This window comes from Gambusia affinis, linkage group LG12 (assembly GCF_019740435.1).
Source record: "Gambusia affinis linkage group LG12, SWU_Gaff_1.0, whole genome shotgun sequence".
Taxonomy (NCBI): Eukaryota; Metazoa; Chordata; class Actinopteri; order Cyprinodontiformes; family Poeciliidae; genus Gambusia; species Gambusia affinis.
The window spans coordinates 8,458,975-8,478,946 of NC_057879.1; the positions used below are offsets into that span (position 1 = coordinate 8,458,975).

Sequence of the window (19,972 nt, forward strand, 5' to 3'; positions counted from 1 at the left end):
TAAGACACAATCCAGTGTGTGGATTTTTCCTCACTAATAAACTAACATACTGATAAAAAAAAAAGTCCAACTGGGTAAAAAAAAAAAAAAAAAGTGTGGATTTCTACTGCAGGATTACACAATATTTTAAGTTTAGAAAATGAAAAAGTGCAATGAAGTAGTAAAATTTAATACATCCATACAGAATACAAGTAAACAACTTTGATGGAAGATTTTATTTAAAAATGTGAATAAAAAAATGCAAGAAAAAATGCAAACAAGAATGCCTGAAATGACTGGCAGCTTCCCCACACCTTCTGTGACGTCATCGGATGCACGTGTTGCTCGGACGTCTGTTTCAGGAGGGAACATTTCATCGTGATTAGATAAAAGTTTTACAGTAAAACAGCAAAACAAACATTTACGGCAAACAGATTATGATACGACAAACTATATCGAAACTTTGTCCAGCTGATTTCACAGAAAAGTGTGGCTAGTAGTAGCTTTAAACTCAATCTGTGAGACCTAAAGAAAAAAAAAAGCGGATTTTTATCATTTTCCTTCATCGTTTTAGCTCACAATAAAACTCTACATGCCCAACAGCTGCAGCGTCTGCACCAGTATACTGGTGGAACCCTAAATGGTTTAGGCACCTCCGATGTTATATCATTCTTTCAATTTAAAGGAAACGCTGAGTCGTGAGCTAAATATCCGCACGCTCTTTCTGACCTCAGGTGTCAAATAAATAAACGGTCCAGCAAGATCTGAAGAACTCCAAAGGCTGATTGTGAGTGTGAATATTTTTAAAGTTTACATTTTACACAGGTGAGACATTAGATGAGCATTTAAAAATTAAAACTGCTTCTTTGATCTTGGCACATAGTCACAACAGAGGACATTTGTAACCAGTGGAGTAAAAGAGCAGCCTGGGACGTGTGGAAAAGCTGCACGGATGGTATTAGTGGTATGTGAGGAAACAGACAGGCCTGTTCTTGCTTGTTTCACAGGCTCACACACCTCTCTCTTTGAGATGAGGTTTGGGTTGTAGCTCTTCTTTGTCAGCTTTTATTGTTGGCTTCAACTTATTTATAAATGTTTTTTTATGATTAACTGTCTTTGAGGCGTTTTTATTTTTTAAGTATTAAATAGCTGAATGCTCTGTGAGATAAAGGTCAATTTGTGTTGAAAGCAAATACTGTACAACACTTTAATGTGAATGTCAGAAAACAGTTCAAACCTTAGCAGTTCTATAAACGTAAGGTTTCTAACATAAGTTAATCTTAAGCAGAAAATCCTCAATTAGGACAAACATTAAAAAAATGAAAAGATACAGGTTTGTAAAAAAAAAAAAACAGAAACGTTTTATTTTATTTTATTTTTTCAACTTAAATATTTCAGATATCCAAATTAGCGTTAATATCACACAGAAATAACCAGAATAAACATAAATGAAGATTTAACCTTGTGTGAGCCGACCCAAACGATACTATCCTGGCTAAAATTATTCTTGGAATGTATCAGCGACTCATCCAGGAAGTATGAGAAGAACATCACCTCTGCAGATCACAAATACCTCAGTTAAGGCATTTAATTTGAAAAAAAAAAAAAAAAACTACTTTAGGGGAAACATTCTCTGGACCTTTGAGAGATGAAACGACAGTGGAACCTGAGAAAAAGCGTGTGTCTTGTTGCCTCTGGCATAAAACTAAAACAGTGTTATTTTTTATTTATTTGTTTGTTTTCAGAAAAATAATATCATCCCCAGGGCCAGATTTATGAGAATGTGGGCCCTTGGTCCAAAAGCTGTTTTGGTTTCCAGACCAAAACAGTCCATTAAAGAAAAGTTTGCTTCGCTAATGCAAATTACTGTACATTAATAGGTACAGTATTAACATACTCTATAAACCGGGTATGAACTGATGATATCAAATGATAATAGTAGGTTTAAAACGTCCCTTGGGCAGTAGCTCCATGTTGTTCCCGCAAAAATAAAATAGCTTCATCATTTTTTATATTCTTAAAAATCCTAAAATATTATTACAACTCGCCCAATATGAGTCTAAAACTCATATATAAAGTGCAATGTTTGCAAAAACACGGATTCATAAAAATAAAAAAAATTAAAAAATACAAAGATGCTGGTGACAGTTTGATGGTGATGGAGCTGCTTTGCGGCTGCAGGATGAAATACCCAAACTGATGGAACCATCTTTAATTGGGTCATGAAAGAAAAGATGGTTGATTTAGATCATTGTCTGGTTTACTTTAGACAATGATCTAAAGCAAACCAGCAAATCCATCTCTGACTGGTTCAAACAAATGAAATGAATGGTTTTGAAGTGGTTGAGTCAACTTCTGGGCTTAAATCCAGGAGCAGACTGATTTAACTAGCACCTTTAAATTATTTGAAAGTTGAAATATGTTGTGTACTGTGGTCCTTGCATGGTTTTACCGGAGGGATGGTTGGGGTGGAGGCTTGATGAGTACCATCCGGAAGCTCTCCACCGCTGACAGTGCGCTGAGGGTAAGCCAGGTCTGAAAGAGAAGTGCTGAGAGCTACAGGAGCCTCTGCGCTACACCGACTGCGCCGCTATTATTCCACCCAGGCAAAGCTGCTAGCAAAAGGGCGCGGCCGAGGCGCAGGGGGAAAGCGTGCGACCCGTATACGGAGGCCAGCCCTTCACGCGGCCTTCACGGGTTCCAGTCCCGGCCAGTTGAGCCTTGCCACTTATGTCTTTATCCTTGCCCACTTTCCTGCCACTTCACTACACAACAAAGGCCACTGGAGCTGAAAAAAATCATTTAAAGAATGGTTTAAAATGCAGTACGCTAGCAAAATAGGAAGTAGAGACTTCACCTGTCCTATTCAAACATCCTCAAAAAGACACTCTCAACTATGTGGGTGGCGGAGAGCCAATTGTACTTATAACTATAAAGCTCCTCAATTCAGACTATCTGGATATATATATACACGTGTTTTGTTAAATTCACTAGCCCCAGGCTCCAGCAGGGCGTGAGACATGAGTTTTCACTATCTCTACAAGGTTGTGGGTGTTCCTGCTATCCCCATTCATTCTCTGTCTGCCTCTGGAGACCATCACATGGTGTCCTGTTCTAAAATACAAGATTGTGAAAAGAAAGTAACTTTTTTTTTCAAAGGCAGGATCAGAAGGATTACGTAAAAAATAAAAACCAAAACAACACTTTGAAACAATGTCGCGTTAACCTACTCGTACGATGGCACAGGCCGGTGTGGGTTGTAACCTGCCCTGTTGTGACATCAGCAGCCCAGCTTGAATGACAGTCTCGTCGAACCGGTGTTGGAGCCTGCAGCATTCCCCTGCGTTCAAATTGAGCTCTTGTTGGCTTACAGAGACTTTTCCCCTTTCTGGAAACCTCACACATGAAAACAGAGAGCAGCTACCCGTGAAACAAAGCGCACAAGGAGAGAACCTGCAAAATAGCGACAAAAGGGGGTGGGGGAAACAAAAGTAAAGATGAAGAGGAATGGGATCGAAAGTAAGCCAACAGGTAAAAGTGATTTTTGGTTACTTTATTAGTTTTGCTTGTTGTAGTTGAGGCTTGCATCTCTTGGGTGTAGCCTCGATTACTTTCATAGTCCAACAACAGGTATTACCCTGAAAACCCTTAGACGTGAGCATTCAACTTTTAACTAAAAGTTAAACTGTGCAACCTTTTGTACGTATTGTGAATATTTTTGTTTGTTTAATGTAACACTATGCTCCCCTGCAGCCACTATGGTACATTTCAAGATCACTTTCAGCCTAAAGGTGTGGCTCCCTCTTACTTGTTACTAACACAAACACAGGTGCCGCCAACCCAAAACAGCACCTTGTCTTCGGTTAGACAGTAAGTCAAGAAAGCGACAAACAACTGCCTCTGTGTGTGCACAGTATTAATTGTCTGTTTCTTTACAAGGTTGTAGTGTTAATACGGCAAATAAGGCGTTGTTAAATCACAGCATATGAAGTGTCGCAGCTAAGCCACAAGATGGCGCCGTAGAACTACAATTTGATAGGGGAGATCCTGCTTTTCCGCAGAAAATGTATCTTTTTCCTTGTTCCCCTCCTCACAATCGTAAAAGTCAAAGTCTTGCGGGTGTTGTAACATCTAAGGCCATATGTTCGTAAGTTTTCCCCATAATAGTTACTTGTGAAATATGAATTTCGTATGGGTTGTTCAGCAGCACGCAAACCCCGCGATGTCACTCCCTTTCATTCCAAAAGATGGCGATATTGAAATTGTCATTCAATTTAGATACTAATTCCAACTTGGAATGGAAAGGGATAAATTTAAGGCTTTTTATTGGGGTTCTTTACCTCATGGTAAGAAATTTTTTTTTTGAATTCTTGCTAAATAAATTTTGGTTTCACATGATACAATCTGTTAATTTGTCAGGGTTTGAGCTGCAGGTTACAAGAAATATAGTTCTTATGCTGGACCCGCTTTAGTGATTAAAAGCCTGAAATCCACCAGTGACGTGCGGTCAGGGGAGGCAGGTGAGGCAGTGCCTCACCAGCCATCATGGAAAGAAAGAAAATATATAATCATAAAGTAATTTAAATTGTTATATTCATCCGGTGGTTTGTACTAAAAAATATTTATTTTTCATGTAGCTTCACCAATTTCGATTTTTATTTGTTCAAAATCGCTGAATTTTCTTATTTTCCCATTCAAATGCTTGGAAGCGATGCCGGTGAGGCAGCAGCGAGCTCTGCCTCACCTTGGATTGCGCAACCCCTGGCTCTGCGCTGGCTGCTAAGCGGAGAGAGCATGTTGCTGTACGGCGTCAATAAAATGGTTTAAACAAATTTAATATGTGAACTTATTTCCAATAATTTAGCTTATGTATATAATGTACAGTGCTTTTGTCACCAACTGTGTTTGTGTAACGTGTTTCGTAATGATGGCGATTATAAACGGCAGAGAACAGGTTCGAGGTGAGGCAGGCAGTTCTCTTGCCTCATGGCAGGGGGCGCTCAAGATCCCAGACGTTCGTCTTGTTCACTCCTCAACTGCCGAGTAAGTGACAGCGAGCTAGGCTAAACGATTCGGGAAGCAAGTCAAGTGCAGCGATAGATTATAATAGAGATAGTGATTTTTTTCCTCTCGCTTATCCCGACTTTCGACATGGATGACTACATTACAACACCAAAAAAGTTTTCTCAAGTGAACTTTCAATCGAAGCAGGAGATAATATGTGTGTTTTGTGAGCTACAGTTTGTATGTGTAAGGATGCAGAAGTGAAACATAACCTGTAAACTGCTGTCAATCTATGCATCAAATCTGATTCTGATGACGTCAGTGCCTCACCAGCTATGAACCTCACCGCATGTCACTGAAATCCACCATTTAATAAATGTCTACAAATTGAATTAGGGTTTGACAAATCAGAAGCTTTAACGTTTGTCATCAATTAATAACTCTGCCCATACTTGCCCTGACTAGTTTTGTGTTCTTTAAACTCAGGGCCACCCGAGGTGATGTAGAAAATGAGATTTAAAATGGTCCCTTCTTGAGTTTTCACAAATCAGAAATGAAACTTCTGGATTCTGTTATGAGTTTAAAACAATTCAAGTTTGAAAAATCTGTGAAGCTGGGTTCCCTAACTCCTGCCCTTAAAAGCTCTCTTGAATCTTTAGCTACATTCCTGCTCTAATGTAACACAACCAAGTGGCTGAAGTACCTTCACAACACATTCTCAAGATCAACAGAGCCCAGCTAATGAGCAATTTGTTTCAGTCAGAAGGTTTTTGGAGTTGGAGACCCCAAGCTTACTGAAATGGCCCTTTAGTCAAATTGGAGGCTAACACTTGTCGGAATAGGTCTGTTCTCTATACACAAGAAGTTGGATTTTTCTGTTCCCAGTAGGAAATAAAATAACAAATGCCTTCTGAAGTTGGAATTCTGACTGGAAAAGTAAATTATTGCAGCCTGGAGTTCATTATCCAGGATGGTTTCTGTGCATATTAAATTTGGTGAAGGTTGCATGTATGCCTTTTTTTTTTTTTGGCAATAATGATGGTTACACAGCAGTGTACTTTCACTATCTGTGAATATATTCATTTGGGGTAGGAATGGGTAGAAATAAATATGCTGATGTCAGCAATAATTAGCGCCACCACATTACCAAATGTCCAATTTAGGACTCAGCCCTGCTGTGACGTCATTGTTAGTGGTGACTTCAGGGAGTAATTCATTGTCATTTTTTAAAATAAATAAAATAAAAAATATCATTTTATATTACTTAGATTTTAACTCGCAGCAGTTACAGGTTAAATGCTATAGCTGGCATATTTTTCAAATATGCAAATAGTTCATTTAAAGTCAACTTTAACACTAATATGTCTTGGAAAAGGCTCAAGCGCCTTCCTTGTATTATCATTTACCCGTGTATATATATGTAGTATATATATTAAATCCAACGTATCTACGTTTTGTATGTAGCTTCGTTAATGCTAATTGCTTCAAAGCAGCGGTTAATTATTAGCAAGCAGCTAACGGAGTAAAGTTTTGTAGCTTAACTGTTTTCTGGCTAAATTGTAACATTTCCATTGAACCTGTGGTTGTTTTTGAGAAATGGAGGCATATTTTCCTCCATGCCGTTTCCTTCTATTAAAATAATTTCTGGGTAAATGTAACTTTACAAGCAGCAAAAACCAAACTCTAACTTTATAGCTTGTCAAGATGACAAGTCGTCCGTTTCACGGGTTTAAGTAGGTCATGCCTGTTGTCAGCTGACTGTCTCTTAGGGAAGTCCTGGGAGAGCTGAAGTAGCTGGTACACGCCCTTTCAGTCCACACACACACACATACAGACCGGTCTGTCTGTCTCTCTCGCTGCGTCTCGTCAACACACTCCCGAAGCCTCTCTGCAGCCTGGAGCAACATGTCCTGCGTGCGGAGACAAACTAAACTTAGCAAATCTGATGAATTTCTTCACCATGCTTCCAACCAGAAGGTGATACAAACAAATGCAAAACTTCTAGGTATGTTGCACAACGACCAGGTGATCTTAGTGTTAAGGCGGATGGTGTAAGGTTATCCGGGTTATATTGCACGCGTTTGGTGTCTCATTGTATGTCTAAGGAGTATGGTTGTTGTAGCAATTCAGCAAAGGCTTTAATTGTTCTGAGTGTTCTTACTTTGAGATAACTGTAGGAAATGGGAGGTAGCAGTGCTGCTAAAATACTACCACATATTGAGAGTGACGGTCACTAAATTTATAATATTATTTTTATTGCAACTGAAAATATTTCCAAACAAACAAAATTTGAATTTGTTGACCTAACGAGGGAATGTATAGTAGCCGTCTTAATCTGCTTTACAGCAGAACCCAGCCACCACTACAATACTCTATGCTCCATACAGCCAGAGTCAATCTGTCATTTTTTCTAGACTTAAACCTTAAGAATGTTATCACAATTGATATTTGCATTTTTGGATCCTTACATTTTGAAACATGGGTACACTTTGACCCTTACAATCATTTCATGCATGGTTTTCAGCCGCAGAATGTTTCCTCATTGTTTCTCTTAAATGCATATTTTTCATCTTTAGGAATGGAGGGCGATCCAGACCTGCAGTTCCTCCTGCAAGGCGGAGACCTCCTCAAGGTCCTGTCCCCGTCCTGGAAGAAGACCCGTCATCTAAAGCTCCAGGAGGACTGCAAGACCATATGGCGTGAATCTAAGAAAACCTTCAAGTCGAGCCAGACCTGTGAGTGCTGCACTGTGTCGCCCAGCAATCATATGTCTCACCAAGATTCATAATCCTCTTTTACTCCTGCTATGACCATTTATTAAGCAGATTTATAATTTCAACGCTAACACACCCAGCGCGATCTCTGATAACATCTCAGTACAGATAGATGTGCAGAAGAGTGGACGACTGATCACAAAGCCATAAAACTAGTGTTTGCATATGTTGTATTATCGGTTGTGCGCGATATCAGTTTAGTGGGTGTGTCTGAAGAAATAGTTGTAGTTTTTTGTTGGTTTTTTTGAGTAAGAGGAGGAGTGAGCTAAAATAGCCCCTGTTATATTTCTGCTTTGATGACATCCATAAACTGATGTGGTCACAGGCTGATATGCGCCATTGGGTAACATCATTACTGGTGTTTCCTTGATGACTAAATTACAAAAAGCAGCTTTGCAACAGCTAGTCGTCGCACCATGACTATGACTAGTCACCATGACTATGACTAGTCACCATGACTATGACTAGTCACCATGACTATGACTAGTCATGACTAGCACCATGACTAGCTGTTGCAAAGCTGCTCATTGACGCTTAAAGATATTAAGAAGCAAGGGTATGGTTTGTTTCTGCAAGGGAACACACTTTATCATCCGGAAGAATTAAGTTAGACTCAGATCTGAACTTTCAGAATCACATAAAGGCAGTTGCAAAGTTGGCCTTCTATCACCTGAAGAACATTTCAAAATTTAAAGGACTAATGCTGCAGCAAGAACTAGAGAAACATATAAATGCTTTTATATGTTTTTATATGCATATGTTTATATGCTTTTATACTATTGCCATAATCAGTGGCACTGATTATGGCAATAGTGTCGTCACGGGTATGCCTAAAATAAATCAATCGCTGCTGCTCAAGTTCTCAATAAAAACCAGGAAGACGGAGCACGTCACCCCAGTTTTAGAGCCTTTACAGTTTAGCTTGGAGAATAGACTTAAAAAAAAATCTAACTTTTATTAGTTTATGACTTACTGAATGACAGCACCAAAATGCATCAAAGAATTTTTGTTATTGTAGTATCAGTTTGACAAAATGGAATGTTTATTGCATGTTTCATAATTGATGACTGATGTTTTTATGGTGCGAAGCACTTTGAACAGCCTTGATGCCGAAGTGTGCTATTCAAAGAAACTTGACTCGACCTAAACTGTGGATAATAGCATAAGCTATACTGGGGTATTTCTGCTATCTAGTTCCAGTCGACAGCATCTCCGCAGTTAGACTTGGCCGCCAGTCGGAGGGTTTGAAGAAGAACACAGGAGAGCATGTGGAGGGCCGCTGCTTCACCATCGTGTTTAAGGGCCGCCGAAAGAACCTGGACCTCATAGCTAGCTCGGAGGAAGAGGCCGGGTGCTGGGTGAGGGGCCTGGAAAAACTGATCTCCAGCCTAGTCAACCTCTCCGCCAATCAGGCTAAAGATCAGTATCCTTTCACAAACATATGGGTTCCTATCTGGAATGAATCTCACTCCAAAATGTGTCTGCATTTTGTTGAGCCACGTGTCCTCAGTCTGTCACTATAGGTTGTAAATCAAGGCCTGGAGACGAGGACCAACCAGTGAGATTGTACCAGCAAGCACTCAGATTGTTTTCTCCTTACATGCAAACTTCACAGTTGGATCTTCAGCTGCCTGAGCAAAGCAGACAAGAACAAAGATAGTAAACTGAGTCAGCAAGAGATGAAGAACTTCCTCCAGCTGCTCAACATTGGGCTGGATGATGACTACGCAGAGATGCTCTTCAAGGTGATACAGATGTACTGCTGGCTTTGGATGCTTCAAGAACTTGCTAAGACGTTGCAATACCTTCAAAACTTCATTTTATGATAAACGCAAATGTTGATTTTTAGCATAAACCTTTCATGTTACATTCTTATTCCTTCATCATTAACGTGCCTGGAGAGTTGCTTTGATTCTTTCATGCATGTTTGAGAAATCTTATAATCTCCAGAAGAACCATCCAGAGACTCCCCCACTCAGCTCCTTCAGACTAGCCAGGTGCAATTAGCAAACACCTGAACGAACTACACATCTGTTGAGCTCAGTAGGCAGGTTCTCAGTGCAACGCTGCTAAAAACTTTGTTAAAGGGCTAATAGAGAAGCGATGTTGTGGTGACTTTTTGAAGGTCTGAGTTTCAGAAATAGCACGCTTTAAAAGAGACAGAGGCCCGATTTCAAGGTGTTAAATTATGATGTCAAACTTCTTTTAAGTCACATTTTAAATATATGGCATTTCTATAATGACTAAAGTTAACATAGTTACTTGATTGTGCTGTAAAATGGCATAATGTGCCTAGAAAATACACGGTACTGTCCCTTTAAATTGCTGATTTTCACATCCTGGACTGCAGAATGCACTGTGGCAAAAATATGTACAGTATGGGTGATGTCCTCAGACAGCACAAACAGCTTACTCTTCTGACCAAAGATAGGAAGAGGAAGTCCATTACGAACACTTAGTGATTTGAGTTTATGTGTAACATTTTTCTTGGAACAAACACAAACTGTAATGCGTTTATTTGGATTCTTTGAAACAGGCCAACACAAAACAGAATATAATTCCTGAAGGGAAAACGGCACATGTTGGTCTTGGAACTATCTCTGTCCCTGCTACTTTTTTCATAGAGGACAGATTTGTACAAGGACCTATAGTTCTGCCATCAGCAGACTTTTTTCCCCCCACCTGAGCAGTGGAACCCAGCAGCTCCTTCAGAGTTACCATGGGCCTCTTGACTGCTTTTTTGGATTAATACTCTCCCTGCCTTGTTAGCTTAAGTGGAGAGCCATCTTTGGTAGGGATATTGGAGTAAATGGGGGTGAATACAAAAGCTCACCACCACCGTGGCCATATCACATTCTTCCATTTCATACAGTTTTGCGGTTCTTTGCCGCCGTCTGTGACTTAAAGCTGCAGTAAAACAAAATGAAGTTTGTGGTTGTAATGTGATAAAATGTGGAAAAGTTCAAATATTATGAATGCTTTTGCAAGGCACCATGTGTGGGAGACAGTTTGAAAATAATGTGTCTCTAAGGAAGACGTAGGAGGGACCATCAACTGGAAATGTGGTCTGTGGTCAGATAAATGGGTCTTCCTGCTCCTCATGGAAGAAACAGATACAGTGTGTTGTGGAACAAAGCAAAAAAAAAAACAACAAAAAACTGTCACTTTTCGGAGCAACTACTCCAAAGGCCAAGCTCTTAACACGTAATAACAGCATTACCGAAAGGTCACTTGAGGCTTCAGAGTAACACATGCTGCCCCGAAGGCCTGAAACTTCAAATAATCCTGGAATAAGTCAATAAAAAAAAAGAATCACTTTTTTTAATGGTTCCAAGTTTTTACGTAACGCAGGCGGCAAACAGAGAACACATCAAAGGAAATTGCTGGGTACCGTGTGTTGCTCGTGCAATAGTTAATAAAATAAATTTTGATCTGATCATATTAAGCTGAATTGTTCCCCACATATTGTTTTGTTTTTACATAAACAAAGTCATAGTCCCCAACCCCCCCACATTGTGTTTGCAATTGTGATTCATGGTGCAAACTTCATTGTTTAGGTGTTCACACTTGTATGATGTAGCCTATTTCATATAAATGTTCTAACCTTTATGTTGCACTCCAACAACCACAGAAATGTGACAAATCCAGATCTGGATACCTTGCCGGAGCGGAGATTGAGCATTTTTACAATCTGCTGACCCAGCGGGAGGAGATCGACGTCATCTACGGGGAGTACGCCAAAACCACGGGCTTCATGAATGCCGGGAATCTGGTGGAATTCCTGATGAAGGAGCAGAGGGAGAAGGTGACCCTAGCCGACGCCCAGAAGATCATTGAGAAGTACGAGCCAGATGAACAGGGTCAGTACCTCAGAACTCCAAGACATTTTATAACTAAATACAACCTATACAGATACTAAGATTTCCAGGTACTTGCATAATAATAACGTTTTAGTCTATCTATTGGTCCTTAAGATAAATTTAAAGAGAATGGGACAAACATTCTCTTGTATTTTGGCTCTGCATCAACTTGTGATGCAACGTTAAAGGCAAAATTTTTCCACACGTTTTTGCTTCGAAGATAAAATTTCCAAGTTCCAGTTTGCAAAATTAAACAAAAACGTCCAATTAAGCTCCAAGTCAGAAAGCTGGAGGTTTCTCCTCAGTAACAGAACTCAAAATCCAATATGGCTACCATGTGTTCTCCATCTCAAGCCAGCTGCAATGCTAAACTGCTTTTTGCACTTCTGACCATTTAACCTTCTACACAGATAATGCTGGGTAGACAATAATACTACTTGTCAGTGAACATGTTCCTTTAGTGTTCGAAAGCAAAAACTGCAAAGAAGTGGTCGTTCTCTTATTAGCTTATAATGCTGGTTACTAAGCAGTTAGCATATTCTCTTGAAATTGAAACATGGACACAGGTTGGTTAGGTTTATTGGTATTCCCAAATCCATGCTCTCATTAACAGGTAAAAATGTTGTGACTAGCTAACAGCCTGGTCCTTGAAATGTTCTCTGCCTCTTTTATCTTGTAAATGTTCGGAAACATTTTTAAAATTGTAAAATTTTAGCAAATATCATGTTTTGCTTCGGGCTGTTTTGGCCTGCAGCTTACTGGCTCCTCATTACAGTAAATGTAAATGGTTGACCAGCAGTGGCTCTGTGGAATATCTATAGCCTACTTCATATAAGTGACTTGTTTCATCTGTGTAGTTATGATGTCAAAAATGAATTCATAACAATTGTCTTGGTTTTGGTCGCTTTTAGCCAAAGGGAAAGGTCTGCTGTCCAAAGATGGCTTCCTCATGTACCTCCTCGATCCAGAGGCCATGGTCTTCAATCCGGACCATAAGGAGGTGTACCAGGATATGAAGCAGCCCCTCAACCATTATTTCATCTCCTCCTCACACAACACGTACCTCATGGAGGATCAGCTGAAAGGACCCAGCAGCACCGAGGCCTACGTCAGGTAACCAGCTCTGTCTTTGGTATTTTAAAGATTAAGTTTGTCCAGTGTTTGCCACTACTTCTGTCCACGTCCTAGTGGGATGAGGTAAGGGCAGCAGGAGGGTAATGCTTGAAGTGTGTTTTTGCAGGAATAAAAGTTTGAGGAAAAATTCACCTCATTAAGTTCACACAGGTAATGGCTTGCTCTTGTCTAGCGCTTTCCAGTCCAGAGGACTCCAAAGCGCTTTACACTACATCTGTCGTTCACCCAATCACACACACGTTGATGGGGGGGGGGTAAGTTACACTAGCTGCATTTCCATCAACCATAGAATTGTGCAAATTGAAATTACAGCAATAAATTCATTTAATTTAACTTAAAAAATGACTGATTAAAAAAATATTGCGCTGGGCTGAGGTAGTTTTTTTTGTGTGTTTTTTTTTGCTGCATCAGCAGTAGTGTATTTCGCAAAACTTCAATGGAACAAGCGTATTCACGTCAGATTTTAATTAAATTTCTTATTTAATGGAAACGCCACAATTGCAAAACTGTTTTTGCAAAAGTTGTCACCAGTTGGCTGGACGACGTTTGTTGTATGAGGGTTTGTAATTGTAATACAGCAGGATCACCCAGCCATCCCTGATATTTCTAGCTTTTAAAGTCTTAAGTTTCATTCACGGTTGCATTAAAAGTTATTTAAGTCTCAGATTTGACTTGATGGCACCTTTTAGATAACCTGTGTACCGAGTTTCTAAAGACGGCCGTTAATCCCTCAGAGCTCTGCTGAAGGGCTGCCGCTGTGTGGAGCTGGATTGCTGGGATGGATCAGACAACGAGCCGGTGATCTACCACGGTTACACTCTAACCTCAAAGATCCTCTTCAAAGATGTGATCAAAACCATCAAGGAGTATGCTTTCAAGGTATAGCTAGCGCCAATCTCAGGTAGCGTCTTGACTTACTTCCTGTAACACTTAATTTTTAATTTATTTTTTTTTTGGGGTTGTCCCCAAGAAATCTGACTACCCAGTAATTCTCTCCTTGGAGAACCACTGCAGCGTGGAGCAGCAGTCCGTCATGGCCCAACACATGAGCTCCATCCTGGGGAGCGCGCTCGTCACCACTCCCCTGGGCGACGGCATGCCCGCAAACTTCCCATCGCCTGAGGTTGGTGCCAGCTCAGCTTAATGAGGTTTAAAGCTGTGAAGGGGGAGTATTTCAGCTGAGCAGCGTTATGATCACAAGTGTGGATGCGTGTGCTCTTCCTCAGGAGCTGAAAGGGAGATTCCTGATTAAAGGAAAGAGATTAAACAAACTGGAGGCCAGCTTCGCTGATGTCACCGAGGAGGCCGACAACTCCGATGTGACCGAAGAAGAAGAGTCGAGTAACGAGGCAGACGACGAACCAGAGAAGAAGAGCAACGTGAGGGGGCCTACATTAGCTATGCTCGTAAAGCGGCCTTTTGTCTGATGTCTAATTTTTTACCTCTGCGTTAGAAGAAAAACCTGAAACTAGCCAAAGAGCTGTCCGACATGGTCATCTACTGCAAGAGTGTTCACTTCAACGGCTTCGAAGACGCCAGGAAAAACCAGAGCTTTTACGAGATGTCATCATTTAAAGAGGGGAAAGCCGTGAAACTGGCAGAGGAGTCAGGTAAAGAAACAATGTTGAGCATTTGACTCCTTATTACGCTTGGAGTCCACAAGTACAGCCCCATGCAGAGACATTCACATCCCCCTTTGAATTTTTCCACATTTTCTCATGTTGGACACGCAAAGTTAAAGGTATTTCATTGGGCTTTTACGTGACAGAGCAACACAAAGTAGGGGACAAAGTTATGGGGAAGTTGAAAGCAGAGTTGGATTATAAAACAATAACTCAAGCTTTGAACATCTGTACGACAGCTTCAGCAGAGATGCACTCTGGTCATATTAACAGGGTGATCAATTGGAGTAAATTCAGGGCAATCCTGGATGGAAACACTTTTAGAGACTGAAAACTAGTTGAAGGGCTAAGGGGTCATTTTGAAATAAATTGTAAATTACTTATTCTTATTTTTTTTTCTGCAGCCAATGCCTACATCCGGCACAACGTGGAAAAACTGAGCCGCATTTATCCCGCAGGCTCAAGGACCGACTCTTCAAACTACAACCCAGTACCACTGTGGAACGCAGGCTGCCAAATTGGTACAAAACCCGACCCCAACGTTACTAATTACTAAAGGAAGACAGGCCCTTCTTTTACATTCCTCACATTCCTTTTATTTCCTTTTTTCACTTCTGCTCCAGTCGCCCTGAACTTCCAGACGGGCTGCACAGAGTTGGACATAAACCAGGGCAGATTCCTGATCAACGGCAAAGGCGGCTATGTTCTCAAACCGGCCTACATGAGGGACAGTTCCACCGAGTTCGACCCCATCACTCTGACCCGAGGAGACTGGCTGCAGCACAAGACGTTGCATATCATGGTGAGGTCACCAGTGTCAGTAAGGTTTTTGCGGTTAGCTTGGGAACCTGTTGAGTCCTAACGTGTTTTGCATCTGTCACTAGGTCATATCAGGCCAGCAGCTCCCTAAAGTGAACATGAAGAAATCCTCCATCGTGGACCCGCTGGTTAAAGTGCAGATCTATGGGGTGCCGGATGATGTTGCAGAGAAAGAGACCAGTGCTATTCCGAACAATGGTACATGTGGTCTTAGGTTGTTTTCACACCTGACAGTCTGGTAGACTCGGTTCGATTGGGGACCAAAGTTGCAAAAATTTGTTACCTTGTCAGCTGCTGCAGTTCGCTTTCACGCTACCCTGCGTCAAACTAATTGAAAAACCTGTTCCCGCTTTCGCCTGTGGTGGCGCTGCACCAAGAAACATTGAAGGAAACAACCTGAAAAGCTCAAAAGAAGACAAGAGACCAACTTCCTTCTCAGAAAAAATGGAAATAAAAATGGAACAGTGTCAAATTTTAGCGGGTGTAGAATTTCTCTTTTGTTTTAGCAAAAGGCCACGAGCCATTTCTCCCACTAGCGTGAGACTCTCGTGTTTGTTCACATAGCATTCTCCCTGATTGAAGGTTGAAACTTTACTTATAAACATGCTAAATGGAAATTTACCTCTACTTTCTCCGTAAGAGCTGGGATTGCGTACAAAGAATAAAACACAATGTGAACCAAAAGTAAAAAAGCATACTGCCGGTTGCAAACCGTTTACGTTCGTAACTTAAAACACCGGCTATATGACTAAACAAGAAATTCTGTTACTCGATATTTAAAAACGCAGGTATTTACACGATAGACATACCGTTAGACTCGTCTTTGAGTTACTTTGTGTTATATGTTCATGTATTCTAATTTACTTTGAAAGGTACAGTTGTAAGTTCTGTATCCTGTCACTTTCTGTTTATGTGCATGTTGTACTGCTGTTGTCCACTGGGGGCAGTGAGAGCAAGTTCGTGTGTGTAGGCAGCATTGTTCTAATAAACAAAAGAAGTGAAGACGTTGATAACCGGAACGTTAGCAATAAAAGTTAACACAGCTATCTAACGAAAAGAAGTGTGGTTCATTGTCAAACATGAGTACTTAACAAGAAAACCCAACACATACTTTACCGCATCAAACGCCTCCCGTGATGAGCTTCACACTACAAATAACTCACAATGCCAACGTTGCGGCTTGTCGCTTACTTTTTGTCTCCGCTTTTTGCTTTAAGGCTTCAACCCCAGTTGGAACGAGAACTTCAAGTTTGACGTGCACGTGCCAGAGCTGGCGCTGCTTCGCTTTCTCATAGAGGACCACGACTCAGCGTCTGACAACGAGTTCGTGGGACAGTACACACTTCCGTTCAACAGCCTCAAAATGGGTACGTTTTAGTTTATTTCTGCCTGTAGTTGTAGGCATCGTTCGTTTCCTTCAGTGCCTGTAAGAACTCCCTGAAGGACAGATTGTTGTGACGTCACAGCTAGAGATACACCAATCCAATATTAATATCTGTATTGTTCCCGATATTGAAAAGAAAATCTAGATCAGGCATTAGTGACAGTGTTTCTTGCTCTGTAAGGGCAAATCTAGTCAGTCTAATTCTATGCTTTTTTACTCTGGACATCATGCTTTTTTATGAGTTTGACATTATTTTTAAAAGTCCTAATTTTAATTTCTGAGCCATTCGAAAGAGGGTTTGTCACAGTTTGTTTTGGTCAGTTTCTTATTTATTTTACATTGACTTGTCTGCTCCTAACTGAACAACTTGAAGTTATTTTTACACGTTTCACCAAGCTTGTGAAGCCTTTGGTGTATTTAAGTGTGAAGTACTGGTGGAGATTTATCAAATCTATTTGTAATTCAGTGCATTTATGTGTCTGTTTAAAAAAAAAAAAGAAAGAGATTTTAAATCAATTCAGCAATGTTTTTGCACTTTGGATCAGCTGATACTAAAACTCATATCGGTATTGGAAGTGAAAAACGTGGATCGGTGCAGTTTTTAGCCACATAACAGAAAGCAGTGCATAATATATATAAAAAAAATAATTGTATAATTAAAATCCACCAAACACTACTTTGTGTTGTTCTATCACATAAAATCACACTGATGTTTGTGTGTTTTTGAACTGTGATGATGCGACACAGTTCAAGACTCTTGTTTTCTGTTTGAAAAGGAACAGAAAAATGAACTGTTCCTTTTCTGAGGGAGGAAACAGAGGTTTCATTTCAGACTCTTCACAAACAGCTCTTCTTATTTCTGGCTTTCTGATCACTGAGCACATCTGCTTTGTCTGCCCTCTCCCACACAGGGTACAGACACGTGCCTCTGCTCAACAGGAATGGAGACAAGCTCCCCTCAGCCGGACTCTTTGTGCACGTCATGGTCCTGGATGCTGAATGAAACACCAGACTGCGTATCCCCCCCACTCCACCAAACCTCCGCCTGCTCCATCGCAACAAACCTGGACCTTGTTCACACAATAATCATGTTTTTAGATTTTTTTTAGTTTCTTTTAGAGGAAAGCTAACTTATAGAAGTTACTGTAGTAGTTTAAAATTAGACTGCAAAAGTAATACGAGGATTATGGATTCATTGTCAGCCATGTTGCAGACACAATGGGTTTAACTGACTCATGTCCTCAATTTTAATCAGAATATATTTTTAAATTATTTTATGTAGTTTAGAGAAGAACAGCATGCTTTGTTTTCACCAATAGATTCAGCCATTAATGATAGTTTTCATGTACAAGAATCTGACTATTTTTTTCTTTTTTATCATCAGTAAACACTTTAAAAGTGAAACTTATGTTTTTTTATTTGTTTTGTATCAGACCTACCAGCAGATCAGTCTGGATGTGCCTCAGGAGACTCGCACAAGGAGAGCGCCTTCTGTCTTTCCACAGAATAAGATCGTTGCCACGTGAACTTTGGGTTGACACACCCTTTGTACACAGAGTGTCAATAAAAGACAGTCAAGGAAGTGCTACAGTAATGTGAAGAAGTCAAAGCTCAATGACCTCAACAGGACATTAATTTTTTTTAAAAAGGGAGTAATTATTCCTGTTAAATTTTAAAAAGGTTTACTTTATTTTTTGAAGTTCCATGAAGTTATTTCACCAGAAATTCCTGCAGACACCCATCAACCTTTTGCAGCAGCTGGTAAAGACATAACAGTCTTAAATGAAATTAATCTTTTATTGAAGTGGCTTTTGAAAGATTTTTAAAAAGTCCAACATTTCAAGTTTATTCCAGATCCAACACACCATTTGAGTTAAGCGGATGCTTAGGACAGCCATACCACCAGGGGGCCCCCCAAGAGCCCAGAGCTAGAATGATAAAATTTGTAAAATCCAAATGAGACCTAGCTTCCCACTTTTTGAATAGCATACATTTCACAGTAGCAAATGAAAGGAAAATAACAATAATAGAAAGTAAATGCTATTAAAAAATAAATTTCTGTTGGTTTATAGTTGGTACGTAAATGGATTAATCTCTTCCTGCTGTTGGCCCCTGACACAGTTGGAGAAAATATATCAAACTTAACTTGTTCATAGCAAATATGTTAATCAGCTAATGTTTCTTTTCAATAAAAAAAAATACAGCACATTCAAAAAAACCTGCATCTTAAATTTCATTTTTTTTAAAGTTTGCTACTCCTGTAAGGTTACTAACAGCCATAATCACACCGTTATGATGTAAGCTAATTACAAAAGATGCTTATGACAGCAATGTTACACAGAGTAACTTAGAAATAATGAAGCATCTGGTGTGACTGGTTGGTGTGACCAAAACGGTGATGAATTTATTCAGTCAGCAGTACAGTTAACATAGTGTAATAAAAGAAGTGGCAAATACTTTTTCAGAGCTTTGTACGATTTAAAAAAAAAAAAACCTCAGGCATGAGAAATGTATAGTTCCAATGAAGACTTTATTAAGGAAAGAAAAAAAAAAACAAAACCAAATGCTCAGAATGACCAACACTGAAAACTCAAGTCAACAAAATCCAGCATGTAAAAAAAAAGAAAAAAAAAAAGTGAAGAACCTGATCCAAATAAAAACCACTGTGGCTTAAACTCAAGTGTTTCCGAACTTTGGTGTTAATACAAACTGTTCAATGTGATTATAAGTGAAAATGATACATGGTGAAAAAAGAAAAGAAAAAGTGTAGGAAAGCAACGGACACAAACACGTCCGCTGATATGAGGGTCAAGACCTGACGGGGGGTCTTACTAAAAGGGAAAAGAAAGGGACACAAAAGGAGAAAGAGAGAGAAAAGAACTAACTAGAAAAAAAAAAGATGGATTACATGCCTTTTTTTTTATACCAAATACTGACGAGATGTAGGTAGAAAAATATTACAATGAAACATTTCAGATAAATAAATCAGTGAGAGAAGAGTAGAAGCAATGCTTCATATACTGGGGGGGAATAAAGCATTGCACTGAAACCATAATGACCTGAACACTCACTACTGACAAATGCAAAAACACAGAGATCAGATGATCAGGTTTTCCCTTTTCCTGAAAGAGCAGCGACCTTTAAAATTGGGGAAAAAAAACAAAACAGGAAATTATGAAGTAGTGTAGCCATCTCATAAAATACCCATTAAGGAATCCCAGCATCAGAGCCCAAACGGCTTCGGCTGAGTCGCACGTGATCTACATGTGCAGCTCGGCTTCAAAACTCCGAAATAAAAACACCACAGACGCAACGGCAACCTTGTAAAATGTAACACTGGAATCGAGGAGGAAGAATTGCTTTTGTGTCTCCGTAGGCAGTAAGGCGTCAATGCCA

At 40.0% G+C, this 19,972-nt stretch overlaps 1 protein-coding gene and 1 long non-coding RNA gene across 5 annotated transcripts; one reads left to right on the plus strand and one right to left on the minus strand.

The window, feature by feature from the left end:
- Window positions 1–196: 196 nt before the first annotated feature.
- Window positions 197–16,513, minus strand: LOC122841490. Its single transcript, XR_006372397.1, has 6 exons — window positions 16,384–16,513; window positions 11,416–11,538; window positions 3,210–3,432; window positions 2,432–2,767; window positions 1,441–1,535; window positions 197–332 (listed from the first exon to the last, which is right to left on the minus strand). It is a non-coding gene; the product is annotated as an uncharacterized LOC122841490 (long non-coding RNA).
- On the plus strand, window positions 3,359–19,257 carry LOC122841488 (1-phosphatidylinositol 4,5-bisphosphate phosphodiesterase delta-1-like). Of its 4 annotated transcripts, none has more exons than XM_044134809.1 (15): window positions 3,359–3,510; window positions 7,560–7,718; window positions 8,952–9,180; window positions 9,373–9,502; window positions 11,389–11,617; window positions 12,529–12,730; window positions 13,486–13,630; window positions 13,722–13,874; window positions 13,978–14,130; window positions 14,205–14,361; window positions 14,778–14,894; window positions 14,997–15,175; window positions 15,258–15,390; window positions 16,410–16,559; window positions 17,488–19,257. In XM_044134809.1, the coding sequence occupies exons 1-15, from the start codon at window positions 3,477–3,479 to the stop codon at window positions 17,577–17,579; spliced, it is 2,262 nt and encodes a 753-aa protein (XP_043990744.1). In that variant the 5' UTR covers window positions 3,359–3,476; the 3' UTR covers window positions 17,580–19,257. The 4 variants fall into 4 exon arrangements, with proteins under 4 accessions (XP_043990744.1, XP_043990743.1, XP_043990742.1 ...); XM_044134808.1 differs by lacking the exon at window positions 3,359–3,510 and adding an exon at window positions 6,743–6,988 and having other exon boundaries at window positions 14,208–14,361; XM_044134807.1 differs by lacking the exon at window positions 3,359–3,510 and adding an exon at window positions 6,746–6,988.
- Window positions 19,258–19,972: the final 715 nt, after the last annotated feature.

Bases quoted from the DNA above. Each gene is read 5' to 3' on its own strand.
- LOC122841488 (XM_044134807.1), top strand. From the start codon at position 6,889: ATGTCCTGCGTGCGGAGACAAACTAAACTTAGCAAATCTGATGAATTT. The intron at 6,989-7,559 runs GTATGTTGCACA...TTTCATCTTTAG, and splicing joins AACAAATGCAAAACTTCTAG to GAATGGAGGGCGATCCAGAC. The intron at 11,618-12,528 runs GTCAGTACCTCA...GGTCGCTTTTAG, and splicing joins GTACGAGCCAGATGAACAGG to CCAAAGGGAAAGGTCTGCTG.